This window comes from Lithobates pipiens, unplaced genomic scaffold (assembly GCF_037356315.1).
Source record: "Lithobates pipiens isolate NorthernLeopardFrog02 unplaced genomic scaffold, aLitPip1_a1.2 Scaffold_98, whole genome shotgun sequence".
NCBI lineage: Eukaryota > Metazoa > Chordata > Amphibia > Anura > Ranidae > Lithobates > Lithobates pipiens.
This window is the reverse complement of record NW_027507921.1, coordinates 288,242-302,123: the sequence shown is the minus strand read 5'-3', so window position 1 is coordinate 302,123 and position 13,882 is coordinate 288,242. Positions and strand designations below refer to the sequence as shown.

The 13,882-nt window shown below is 50.7% G+C and overlaps 1 protein-coding gene across 7 annotated transcripts in view; it reads right to left on the bottom strand.

Annotated features, from left to right (window-relative positions):
• Window positions 1–13,882, bottom strand: part of LOC143973780 (uncharacterized) — a 183,197-nt gene that overhangs the window by 14,086 nt on the left and 155,229 nt on the right. For all 7 annotated transcript variants that reach the window (XM_077474635.1, XM_077474638.1, XM_077474632.1 and 4 more), the window contains one exon: window positions 12,568–12,729. In XM_077474635.1, the coding sequence (XP_077330761.1) occupies window positions 12,568–12,729 (162 nt within the window). The remainder of the gene's footprint in view (window positions 1–12,567; window positions 12,730–13,882) is intronic.

Below are 13,882 nucleotides of genomic sequence, written 5' to 3'. Positions count from 1 at the left end.
TGCAGGGTGATACAGACAGAAGGGGGCTATGAGTCTGTCCTCCTCCTGCAGGGTGATACAGACAGAATGGGGCTATGAGTCTGTCCTCCTCCTGCAGGGTGATACAGACAGAATGGGGCTATGAGTCTGTCCTCCTCCTGCAGGGTGATACAGACGGAAGGGGGCTATGAGTCTGTCCTCCTCCTGCAGGGTGATACAGACAGAAGAGAGCTATGAGTCTGTCCTCCTCCTGCAGGGTGATACAGACAGAAGAGAGCTATGAGTCTGTCCTCCTCCTGCAGGGTGATACAGACAGAAGGGGGCTATGAGTCTGTCCTCTTCCTGCAGGGTGATATAGACAGAATGGGGCTATGAGTCTGTCCTCCTCCTGCAGGGTGATACAGACAGAAGAGAGCTATGAGTCTGTCCTCCTCCTGCAGGGTGATACAGACAGAAGGGAGCTATGAGACTGTCCTCCTCCTGCAGGGTGATACAGACAGAATGGGGCTATGAGTCTGTCCTCCTCCTGCAGGGTGATACAGACGGAAGGGGGCTATGAGTCTGTCCTCCTCCTGCAGGGTGATACAGACAGAAGAGAGCTATGAGTCTGTCCTCCTCCTGCAGGGTGATACAGACAGAATGGGGCTATGAGTCTGTCCTCCTCCTGCAGGGTGATACAGACGGAAGGGGGCTATGAGTCTGTCCTCCTCCTGCAGGGTGATACAGACGGAAGGGGGCTATGAGTCTGTCCTCCTCCTGCAGGGTGATACAGACAGAAGAGAGCTATGAGTCTGTCCTCTTCCTGCAGGGTGATACAGACAGAATGGAGCTATGAGTCTGTCCTCCTCCTGCAGGATGATACAGACAGAAGGGAGCTATGAGTCTGTCCTTCTCCTGCAGGGTGATATAGACAGAAGGGGGCTATGAGTCTGTCCTCCTCCTGCAGGGTGATACAGACAGAAGGGAGCTATGAGTCTGTCCTCTTCCTGCAGGGTGATATAGACAGAAGGGGGCTATGAGTCTGTCCTCCTTCTGCAGGGTGATACAGACAGAAGAGAGCTATGAGTCTGTCCTCCTCCTGCAGGGTGATATAGACAGAAGGGAGCTATGAGTCTGTCCTCCTCCTGCAGGGTGATACAGAGAGAATGGGGCTATGAGTCTGTCCTCCTCCTGCAGGGTGATACAGACAGAAGAGAGCTATGAGTCTGTCCTCCTCCTGCAGGGTGATACAGACAGAAGGGAGCTATGAGTCTGTCCTCTTCCTGCAGGGTGATATAGACAGAAGGGGGCTATGAGTCTGTCCTCCTCCTGCAGGGTGATACAGACAGAATGGGGCTATGAGTCTGTCCTCCTTCTGCAGGGTGATACAGACAGAAGGGAGCTATGAGTCTGTCCTCCTCCTGCAGGGTGATACAGACAGAATGGGGCTATGAGTCTGTCCTCCTCCTGCAGGGTGATACAGACAGAAGAGAGCTATGAGTCTGTCCTCCTCCTGCAGGGTGATACAGACAGAAGGGAGCTATGAGTCTGTCCTCCTCCTGCAGGGTGATACAGACAGAAGGGGGCTATGAGTCTGTCCTCCTCCTGCAGGGTGATACAGACAGAAGGGGGCTATGAGTCTGTCCTCCTCCTGCAGGGTGATACAGACAGAAGGGGGATATGAGTATGTCCTCCTTCTGCAGGGTGATATAGACAGAATGGGGCTATGAGTCTGTCCTCCTCCTGCAGGATGATACAGACAGAAGGGGGCTATGAGTCTGTCCTCCTCCTGCAGGGTGATACAGACAGAATGGGGCTATGAGTCTGTCCTCCTCCTGCAGGGTGATACAGACGGAAGGGGGCTATGAGTCTGTCCTCCTTCTGCAGGGTGATACAGACAGAAGAGAGCTATGAGTCTGTCCTCCTCCTGCAGGGTGATACAGACAGAAGGGAGCTATGAGTCTGTCCTCCTCCTGCAGGGTGATACAGACAGAAGGGGGCTATGAGTCTGTCCTCCTCCTGCAGGGTGATACAGACAGAAGGGGGCTATGAGTCTGTCCTCCTCCTGCAGGGTGATACAGACAGAAGGGGGATATGAGTATGTCCTCCTTCTGCAGGGTGATATAGACAGAATGGGGCTATGAGTCTGTCCTCCTCCTGCAGGATGATACAGACAGAAGGGGGCTATGAGTCTGTCCTCCTCCTGCAGGGTGATACAGACAGAATGGGGCTATGAGTCTGTCCTCCTCCTGCAGGGTGATACAGACGGAAGGGGGCTATGAGTCTGTCCTCCTCCTGCAGGGTGATACAGACAGAAGAGAGCTATGAGTCTGTCCTCCTCCTGCAGGGTGATACAGACAGAAGGGGGCTATGAGTCTGTCCTCTTCCTGCAGGGTGATATAGACAGAATGGGGCTATGAGTCTGTCCTCCTCCTGCAGGGTGATACAGACAGAAGAGAGCTATGAGTCTGTCCTCCTCCTGCAGGGTGATACAGACAGAATGGGGCTATGAGTCTGTCCTCCTCCTGCAGGGTGATACAGACGGAAGGGGGCTATGAGTCTGTCCTCCTCCTGCAGGGTGATACAGACAGAAGAGAGCTATGAGTCTGTCCTCTTCCTGCAGGGTGATATAGACAGAAGGGGGCTATGAGTCTGTCCTCCTCCTGCAGGGTGATACAGACAGAAGAGAGCTATGAGTCTGTCCTCTTCCTGCAGGGTGATATAGACAGAAGGGGGCTATGAGTCTGTCCTCCTTCTGCAGGGTGATACAGACAGAAGAGAGCTATGAGTCTGTCCTCCTCCTGCAGGGTGATACAGACAGAAGGGAGCTATGAGTCTGTCCTCCTCCTGCAGGGTGATACAGACAGAAGAGAGCTATGAGTCTGTCCTCCTCCTGCAGGGTGATACAGACAGAAGGGGGCTATGAGTCTGTCCTCCTCCTGCAGGGTGATACAGACAGAAGAGAGCTATGAGTCTGTCCTCCTCCTGCAGGGTGATACAGACGGAAGGGGGCTATGAGTCTGTCCTCCTCCTGCAGGGTGATACAGACAGAAGAGAGCTATGAGTCTGTCCTCTTCCTGCAGGGTGATATAGACAGAAGGGGGCTATGAGTCTGTCCTCCTTCTGCAGGGTGATACAGACAGAAGAGAGCTATGAGTCTGTCCTCCTCCTGCAGGGTGATACAGACAGAAGGGAGCTATGAGTCTGTCCTCCTCCTGCAGGGTGATACAGACAGAAGAGAGCTATGAGTCTGTCCTCCTCCTGCAGGGTGATACAGACAGAAGGGGGCTATGAGTCTGTCCTCTTCCTGCAGGGTGATATAGACAGAATGGGGCTATGAGTCTGTCCTCCTTCTGCAGGGTGATACAGACAGAAGGGAGCTATGAGTCTGTCCTCCTCCTGCAGGGTGATACAGACAGAAGGGGGCTATGAGTCTGTCCTCCTCCTGCAGGGTGATATAGACAGAAGGGGGCTATGAGTCTGTCCTCCTTCTGCAGGGTGATACAGACAGAAGAGAGCTATGAGTCTGTCCTCCTCCTGCAGGGTGATACAGACAGAATGGGGCTATGAGTCTGTCCTCCTCCTGCAGGGTGATACAGACGGAAGGGAGCTATGAGTCTGTCCTCCTCCTGCAGGGTGATACAGACAGAAGGGGACTATGAGTCTGTCCTCCTCCTGCAGGATGATACAGACAGAAGGGGGCTATGAGTCTGTCCTCCTTCTGCAGGGTGATACAGACAGAAGAGAGCTATGAGTCTGTCCTCCTTCTGCAGGGTGATACAGACAGAAGGGGACTATGAGTCTGTCCTCCTCCTGCAGGGTGATACAGACAGAAGGGAGCTATGAGTCTGTCCTCCTCCTGCAGGGTGATACAGACAGAAGGGGACTATGAGTCTGTCCTCCTCCTGCAGGGTGATATAGACAGAAGGGGGCTATGAGTCTGTCCTCCTCCTGCAGGATGATACAGACAGAAGGGGGCTATGAGTCTGTCCTCCTTCTGCAGGGTGATACAGACAGAAGAGAGCTATGAGTCTGTCCTCCTTCTGCAGGGTGATACAGACAGAAGGGAGCTATGAGTCTGTCCTCCTCCTGCAGGGTGATACAGACAGAATGGGGCTATGAGTCTGTCCTCCTCCTGCAGGGTGATACAGACGGAAGGGGGCTATGAGTCTGTCCTCCTTCTGCAGGGTGATATAGACAGAAGGGGGCTATGAGTCTGTCCTCCTCCTGCAGAGTGATACAGACAGAATGGAGCTATGAGTCTGTCCTCCTCCTGCAGGGTGATACAGACAGAAGGGAGCTATGAGTCTGTCCTCCTCCTGCAGGGTGATACAGACAGAATGGGGCTATGAGTCTGTCCTCCTCCTGCAGGGTGATATAGACAGAAGGGGGCTATGAGTCTGTCCTCCTCCTGCAGGGTGATATAGACAGAAGGGAGCTATGAGTCTGTCCTCCTCCTGCAGGGTGATACAGACAGAAGGGAGCTATGAGTCTGTCCTCCTCCTGCAGGGTGATACAGACAGAAGGGAGCTATGAGTCTGTCCTCCTCCTGCAGGGTGATACAGACAGAAGGGGGCTATGAGTCTGTCCTCCTCCTGCAGAGTGATACAGACAGAATGGAGCTATGAGTCTGTCCTCCTTCTGCAGGGTGATACAGACAGAAGGGAGCTATGAGTCTGTCCTCCTCCTGCAGGGTGATACAGACAGAATGGAGCTATGAGTCTGTCCTCCTTCTGCAGGGTGATAGACAGAAGGGAGCTATGAGTCTGTCCTCCTCCTGCAGAGTGATACAGACAGAAGGAGCTATGAGTCTGTCCTCCTCCTGCAGGGTGATATAGACAGAAGGGAGCTATGAGTCTGTCCTCCTCCTGCAGGGTGATACAGACAGAAGGAGCTATGAGTCTGTCCTCCTCCTGCAGGGTGATATAGACAGAAGGGAGCTATGAGTCTGTCCTCCTCCTGCAGGGTGATACAGACAGAAGGGAGCTATGAGTCTGTCCTCCTCCTGCAGGGTGATACAGACAGAAGGGAGCTATGAGTCTGTCCTCCTCCTGCAGGGTGATACAGACAGAAGGGAGCTATGAGTCTGTCCTCCTCCTGCAGGGTGATATAGACAGAATGGAGCTATGAGTCTGTCCTCCTCCTGCAGGGTGATACAGACAGAAGGGAGCTATGAGTCTGTCCTCCTCCTGCAGGGTGATATAGACAGAAGGGAGCTATGAGTCTGTCCTCCTCCTGCAGGGTGATACAGACAGAAGGGGGATATGAGTCTGTCCTCCTCCTGCAGGGTGATACAGACAGAATGGAGCTATGAGTCTGTCCTCCTTCTGCAGGGTGATACAGACAGAAGGGAGCTATGAGTCTGTCCTCCTCCTGCAGGGTGATATAGACAGAAGGGGGCTATGAGTCTGTCCTCCTCCTGCAGGGTGATATAGACAGAAGTGAGCTATGAGTCTGTCCTCCTCCTGCAGAGTGATACAGACAGAATGGAGCTATGAGTCTGTCCTCCTTCTGCAGGGTGATAGACAGAAGGGAGCTATGAGTCTGTCCTCCTCCTGCAGAGTGATACAGACAGAAGGAGCTATGAGTCTGTCCTCCTCCTGCAGGGTGATATAGACAGAAGGGAGCTATGAGTCTGTCCTCCTCCTGCAGGGTGATACAGACAGAAGGGAGCTATGAGTCTGTCCTCCTCCTGCAGGGTGATACAGACAGAAGGGAGCTATGAGTCTGTCCTCCTCCTGCAGGGTGATACAGACAGAAGGGAGCTATGAGTCTGTCCTCCTCCTGCAGGGTGATATAGACAGAATGGAGCTACGAGTCTGTCCTCCTCCTGCAGGGCGATACAGACATAATGGGGCTATGAGTCTGGCCTCCTTCTGCTGGGTGATATAGACAGAATGGGGCTATGAGTCTGTCCTCCTCCTGCAGGGTGATACAGACAGAATGGGGCTATGAGTCTGTCCTCCTCCTGCAGGGTGATACAGACAGAATGGGGCTATGAGTCTGTCCTCCTCCTGCAGGGTGATACAGACAGAATGGGGCTATGAGTCTGTCCTCCTCCTGCAGAGTGATACAGACAGAATGGAGCTATGAGTCTGTCCTCCTCCTGCAGGGTGATACAGACAGAAGGGAGCTATGAGTCTGTCCTCCTCCTGCAGAGTGATACAGACAGAATGGAGCTATGAGTCTGTCCTCCTTCTGCAGGGTGATACAGACAGAAGGGAGCTATGAGTCTGTCCTCCTCCTGCAGGGTGATACAGACAGAATGGAGCTATGAGTCTGTCCTCCTTCTGCAGGGTGATAGACAGAAGGGAGCTATGAGTCTGTCCTCCTCCTGCAGAGTGATACAGACAGAAGGAGCTATGAGTCTGTCCTCCTCCTGCAGGGTGATATAGACAGAAGGGAGCTATGAGTCTGTCCTCCTCCTGCAGGGTGATACAGACAGAAGGAGCTATGAGTCTGTCCTCCTCCTGCAGGGTGATATAGACAGAAGGGAGCTATGAGTCTGTCCTCCTCCTGCAGGGTGATACAGACAGAAGGGAGCTATGAGTCTGTCCTCCTCCTGCAGGGTGATACAGACAGAAGGGAGCTATGAGTCTGTCCTCCTCCTGCAGGGTGATACAGACAGAAGGGAGCTATGAGTCTGTCCTCCTCCTGCAGGGTGATATAGACAGAATGGAGCTATGAGTCTGTCCTCCTCCTGCAGGGTGATACAGACAGAAGGGAGCTATGAGTCTGTCCTCCTCCTGCAGGGTGATATAGACAGAAGGGAGCTATGAGTCTGTCCTCCTCCTGCAGGGTGATACAGACAGAAGGGGGATATGAGTCTGTCCTCCTCCTGCAGGGTGATACAGACAGAATGGAGCTATGAGTCTGTCCTCCTTCTGCAGGGTGATACAGACAGAAGGGAGCTATGAGTCTGTCCTCCTCCTGCAGGGTGATATAGACAGAAGGGGGCTATGAGTCTGTCCTCCTCCTGCAGGGTGATATAGACAGAAGTGAGCTATGAGTCTGTCCTCCTCCTGCAGAGTGATACAGACAGAATGGAGCTATGAGTCTGTCCTCCTTCTGCAGGGTGATAGACAGAAGGGAGCTATGAGTCTGTCCTCCTCCTGCAGAGTGATACAGACAGAAGGAGCTATGAGTCTGTCCTCCTCCTGCAGGGTGATATAGACAGAAGGGAGCTATGAGTCTGTCCTCCTCCTGCAGGGTGATACAGACAGAAGGGAGCTATGAGTCTGTCCTCCTCCTGCAGGGTGATACAGACAGAAGGGAGCTATGAGTCTGTCCTCCTCCTGCAGGGTGATACAGACAGAAGGGAGCTATGAGTCTGTCCTCCTCCTGCAGGGTGATATAGACAGAATGGAGCTACGAGTCTGTCCTCCTCCTGCAGGGCGATACAGACATAATGGGGCTATGAGTCTGGCCTCCTTCTGCTGGGTGATATAGACAGAATGGGGCTATGAGTCTGTCCTCCTCCTGCAGGGTGATACAGACAGAATGGGGCTATGAGTCTGTCCTCCTCCTGCAGGGTGATACAGACAGAATGGGGCTATGAGTCTGTCCTCCTCCTGCAGGGTGATACAGACAGAATGGGGCTATGAGTCTGTCCTCCTCCTGCAGAGTGATACAGACAGAATGGAGCTATGAGTCTGTCCTCCTCCTGCAGGGTGATACAGACAGAAGGGAGCTATGAGTCTGTCCTCCTCCTGCAGAGTGATACAGACAGAATGGAGCTATGAGTCTGTCCTCCTTCTGCAGGGTGATACAGACAGAAGGGAGCTATGAGTCTGTCCTCCTCCTGCAGGGTGATACAGACAGAATGGAGCTATGAGTCTGTCCTCCTTCTGCAGGGTGATAGACAGAAGGGAGCTATGAGTCTGTCCTCCTCCTGCAGAGTGATACAGACAGAAGGAGCTATGAGTCTGTCCTCCTCCTGCAGGGTGATATAGACAGAAGGGAGCTATGAGTCTGTCCTCCTCCTGCAGGGTGATACAGACAGAAGGAGCTATGAGTCTGTCCTCCTCCTGCAGGGTGATATAGACAGAAGGGAGCTATGAGTCTGTCCTCCTCCTGCAGGGTGATACAGACAGAAGGGAGCTATGAGTCTGTCCTCCTCCTGCAGGGTGATACAGACAGAAGGGAGCTATGAGTCTGTCCTCCTCCTGCAGGGTGATACAGACAGAAGGGAGCTATGAGTCTGTCCTCCTCCTGCAGGGTGATATAGACAGAATGGAGCTATGAGTCTGTCCTCCTCCTGCAGGGTGATACAGACAGAAGGGAGCTATGAGTCTGTCCTCCTCCTGCAGGGTGATATAGACAGAAGGGAGCTATGAGTCTGTCCTCCTCCTGCAGGGTGATACAGACAGAAGGGGGATATGAGTCTGTCCTCCTCCTGCAGAGTGATACAGACAGAATGGAGCTATGAGTCTGTCCTCCTTCTGCAGGGTGATACAGACAGAAGGGAGCTATGAGTCTGTCCTCCTCCTGCAGGGTGATATAGACAGAAGGGGGCTATGAGTCTGTCCTCCTCCTGCAGGGTGATATAGACAGAAGGGAGCTATGAGTCTGTCCTCCTCCTGCAGGGTGATACAGACAGAAGGGGGATATGAGTCTGTCCTCCTCCTGCAGAGTGATACAGACAGAATGGAGCTATGAGTCTGTCCTCCTTCTGCAGGGTGATAGACAGAAGGGAGCTATGAGTCTGTCCTCCTCCTGCAGAGTGATACAGACAGAAGGAGCTATGAGTCTGTCCTCCTCCTGCAGGGTGATATAGACAGAAGGGAGCTATGAGTCTGTCCTCCTCCTGCAGGGTGATACAGACAGAAGGGAGCTATGAGTCTGTCCTCCTCCTGCAGGGTGATACAGACAGAAGGGAGCTATGAGTCTGTCCTCCTCCTGCAGGGTGATACAGACAGAAGGGAGCTATGAGTCTGTCCTCCTCCTGCAGGGTGATATAGACAGAATGGAGCTACGAGTCTGTCCTCCTCCTGCAGGGCGATACAGACATAATGGGGCTATGAGTCTGGCCTCCTTCTGCTGGGTGATATAGACAGAATGGGGCTATGAGTCTGTCCTCCTCCTGCAGGGTGATACAGACAGAATGGGGCTATGAGTCTGTCCTCCTCCTGCAGGGTGATACAGACAGAATGGGGCTATGAGTCTGTCCTCCTCCTGCAGGGTGATACAGACAGAATGGGGCTATGAGTCTGTCCTCCTCCTGCAGAGTGATACAGACAGAATGGAGCTATGAGTCTGTCCTCCTCCTGCAGGGTGATACAGACAGAAGGGAGCTATGAGTCTGTCCTCCTCCTGCAGGGTGATATAGACAGAATGGAGCTATGAGTCTGTCCTCCTCCTGCAGGGTGATACAGACAGAATGGGGCTATGAGTCTGTCCTCCTCCTGCAGGGTGATACAGACAGAAGGGGGCTATGAGTCTGTCCTCCTCCTGCAGGGTGATATAGACAGAAGGGGGCTATGAGTCTGTCCTCCTCCTGCAGGGTGATACAGACAGAAGGGAGCTATGAGTCTGTCCTCCTCCTGCAGGGTGATATAGACAGAAGGGTGCTATGAGTCTGTCCTTCTCCTGCAGGGTGATACAGACAGAAGGGAGCTATGAGTCTGTCCTCCTCCTGCAGGGTGATACAGACAGAAGGGAGCTATGAGTCTGTCCTCCTTCTCCAGGGTGATACAGACAGAAGGGAGCTATGAGTCTGTCCTCCTCCTGCAGGGTGATACAGACAGAATGGGGCTATGAGTCTGTCCTCCTCCTGCAGGGTGATATAGACAGAAGGGGGCTATGAGTCTGTCCTCCTCCTGCAGGGTGATACAGACAGAAGGGAGCTATGAGTCTGTCCTCCTCCTGCAGGGTGATACAGACAGAAGGGAGCTATGAGTCTGTCCTCCTCCTGCAGGGTGATATAGACAGAAGGGGGCAATGAGTCTGTCCTCCTCCTGCAGGGTGATACAGACAGAAGGGAGCTATGAGTCTGTCCTCCTCCTGCAGGGTGATACAGACAGAATGGGGCTATGAGTCTGTCCTCCTCCTGCAGGGTGATACAGACAGAAGAGAGCTATGAGTCTGTCCTCCTCCTGCAGGGTGATACAGACAGAAGGGAGCTATGAGTCTGTCCTCCTCCTGCAGGGTGATACAGACAGAAGAGAGCTATGAGTCTGTCCTCCCCCTGCAGGGTGATACAGACAGAAGGGGGCTATGAGTCTGTCCTCCTCCTGCAGGGTGATATGGACAGAAGGGGGCTATGAGTCTGTCCTCCTCCTGCAGGGTGATACAGACAGAAGGGAGCTATGAGTCTGTCCTCCTCCTGCAGGGTGATACAGACAGAAGGGGGCTATGAGTCTGTCCTCCTCCTGCAGGGTGATACAGACAGAAGGGGCTATGAGTCTGTCCTCCTCCTGCAGGGTGATACAGACAGAAGGGGGCTATGAGTCTGTCCTCCTCCTGCAGGGTGATACAGACAGAAGGGAGCTATGAGTCTGTCCTCCTCCTGCAGGGTGATATAGACAGAATGGGGCTATGAGTCTGTCCTCCTCCTGCAGGGTGATACAGACAGAAGGGAGCTATGAGTCTGTCCTCCTCCTGCAGGGTGATATAGACAGAATGGGGCTATGAGTCTGTCCTCCTCCTGCAGGGTGATACAGACAGAAGGGATCAATCTATCAGGCACCACCTATTCTGGCTGGGGTTTGTAATTATTGTATATTATGGAGAATATAACAGAAGGTAATGGAACAAATAAAAGTAAAAGTACATTTCCCAAGTGAACAGGTAGGGAGTATATTGTCTTATTTCATTAAAAAATAGTCAGGTAGACAGGAAGTGATTGTTATTGTCTCAACTGGGGACAGAGACAGCATAAAAAAACTTTTATTTGTAATGTGGGGAAAGGATAGAGCCTCGGTTATGTTTTTGTATTAATGGCAATGTATTTATCTCTCAGTGACTCCTGCACCTTTCATATCTTCTCCAAGTGTTATCTGTACAAAAGGGGACACCAGTCAGCAAAATGTTTTTTTCTAGAGCTTTATTCACAAATCAGCTAATACATTCCAAGCACACAAAACAGAAGTCTAAGGCCGCGTACACACGGGCGGACTGTTCGCCCAACTTTGTCCGCTGAACAGTGTTTGGGCGGACAGTCCGCTCGTGTGTGGGCTTTCAGCGGACAGTTTCAGCGGACAGTTTGACGGACAAGGTTTTTCGGAAATTCCGTAAAACTGTCCGCTGAAACCTTGTTTCAGCGAACAGTCCGCTCGTGTGTAGGCTTGTTCGTCAAACAAAGTTGCGCGCACGCTCAGAAAGGATTTTCACGCCGAAAGCTATAATGCAGTGTATAGGACGTCGTATTTTTCGTCCCGTCGTACGTGCCGTTCACGTCATCGCGCACGGTTTCAGCAAACTGTTCGTCCGTCGTGTGTGGCCATGTCCGTCCAGGCTAAGTTTGAGCGGACTGTTTGCCGAAACTGTTGGACGGACAAAGTTGGGCGAACAGTCCGCACGTGTGTACGCGGCCATACAGTTGAGTTTCTTTCTTAAGCCCCATACACACCATCAGATTTTCTTCAGATTTTTGTCTTCAGATTTACCAAAACCATGTAGTGCAAGGCCCTGCCTGATTGCATATAAATTGAAACTCCTAAGGTTTGACCTCATATTATATGCTTTTGGTAAATCTAAAGACAAAAGTCAGCAGAAAATCGGATAGTGTGTATGGGGCTTTAAGCAAACAAAACCTGCCCCCTTGCGCTCTGTGTGGTAGCAGTGGTCTCTCTGCAGAGGTCTGGCACGCCCTTGAAGAGTCAGGACGAGAGCTCTCAAGTCAGCAAAGCTTATGCTCCCCACCGATTGGAGCTCTAGCTCAGCAGGGGGTGTGTCAGTTCTCTGCAAAGAGATCTCCTCACCAGAGATAAAGGGTCCACCTTTGTAGCTTGCTGGCAGGGCACAGGTTTTTTTTATTTAGGCTGTGGCTGATTTATAAGGAAAATTAATTGTAAAATTTTGCACGCATTTTTCTTTGATGTACTTGGTATGTGTTTAGTAATTTAAACTGAAAAACTAAGCAAACTTAAGCCTCAATCTTTACAATCTAAAATATATTAATAACGCATTTATTTATTTATTAGCAAAGTTTAATGTAAAGCTCCATCCAATTTTTTTATTTTGAATGTTGGCTGGAGTGGGGAAGGCGTCGAACCATCAAGTTTTCATTGCTCTTTGTGTCCCCATGCCTGCAAGATTTTTCCTTATTCCCTATATTCACCCACTTTAATGTCTTATGGGAGGAAAAGCAGTGAATGAATGAATGAGTGACTTGTATAGCGCTACCTATGCGAACTGAATCGCCTCAGGGCGCTTTCTTGCCACCGGTGTCCATCTGCAGCTTTTATGCTGTCCTTTTAACCTGTAGGGTCCCGACACACTTTGTCACATATACATACACATATTATGGCCAATTGTTTTTGGCAGTAAGCATTAGCTGATATAAGCTGTGCTATGTACAGACAACTGCTGACCAGGAAATGGATAAAGTTGGCATTTTTAGTTGGCGTTATCAAAAAACCCAAAAACAACAACAAAACAAAGTCTTACTCTTTTTTCCTATGTGTGGTACGGAACAGGAAGACTCCCACAGTGACAATTACAATCACCAACACGGCGATGGCTGCCCCGACTCCTCCATACAAACCGGATTTCAGTATCCTCCCTTCACATTTTTGAGATGTATAAATGTATAGATCCGCACGATCACAACTGTAGTTGAAAATAAAATTATATTTTTACCTAATTTCATAATTTAAAAGAGAGTTTCAGCTCTTTTCAAAAGTGATATATCGCTGATACACAACTTATTATGCGTATAAAGTATACTCGTGTATGTAACATTTGATATATATACACAAACCGTGTTTTCCCCAAAATAAACCCAGGTCTTATATTAATTTTGGCAACAAAAGACCCAGTAGGGCTTATTTTTAGGGTAGGTCTTGCCATATAACATGCTTTCTTCTCTCTCTCTTTCCTTCCCTGCCTGTCAGGAATCCCTAGTTTTAACAAAGTTAAAATGCTTGTAAAATGCCAAAATGCATGTGCATGTGAAGAAAGATCTATAGCATTTCAGTGCTTCAATTGTATGCATCGTGTGAAGATTGATCTTAAGTAAATACCTTTGTGGAGACAAGAGTATCTGTACGCATACAGTATGACATGTTGATAGATGTTCTGAGAAAAATGATTGCAGACTGCAGAGGTTCTGCACTGAGACTACTGTACCTTCTGTTATCCACCAAAGCTCTGCAGAGCGAGGGGGGCCGAGATCTCCCACCAACAGCTGGGAGAAGATGAGGGGACCAGTGAGGAGATCAGCTGAGAGCTGCTCTGTACCAAAGGTTTCTGACACCACCAGATCACAGAAACACACACACAGTACACCACGCACCACTGTAACAGAGAGGACTATAGGAGTATACAAGCACCCTGAACCAGGGCTTATTTTTGGGGTAGGGCTTCTATTGCAGCCCTCCTGGAAAATAACGCTAGGTCATTTTTTCGGGGAAATACGGCTTTAGCATTTTTCCAAATTCTCTTTTTGTACTTTTGATCTGTTAAAGATTGCCAGCCAGTGGAGTCTTATCTGGTATCATCTAGGCCAGTGGTTCTCAACCTCAGTCCTCAAGTACCCCCAATGGGCCATGTTTTCAGGTTTTCCTTTACTTTGCACAGCTGCTTTAAATCAATATCAATGACATGGTATTGATAAGAGCTATTTTATCCAAGGGAAGTTCCCAAAACATGGCCCATTGGGGGTACCTGAGGACTGAGGTTGAGAACCACTGCTCTAGGCAACTAGATTGCTCCAACAGGGGGTGCTAGAGGTAATAATATATGTTAGGGATGTTTAATACCT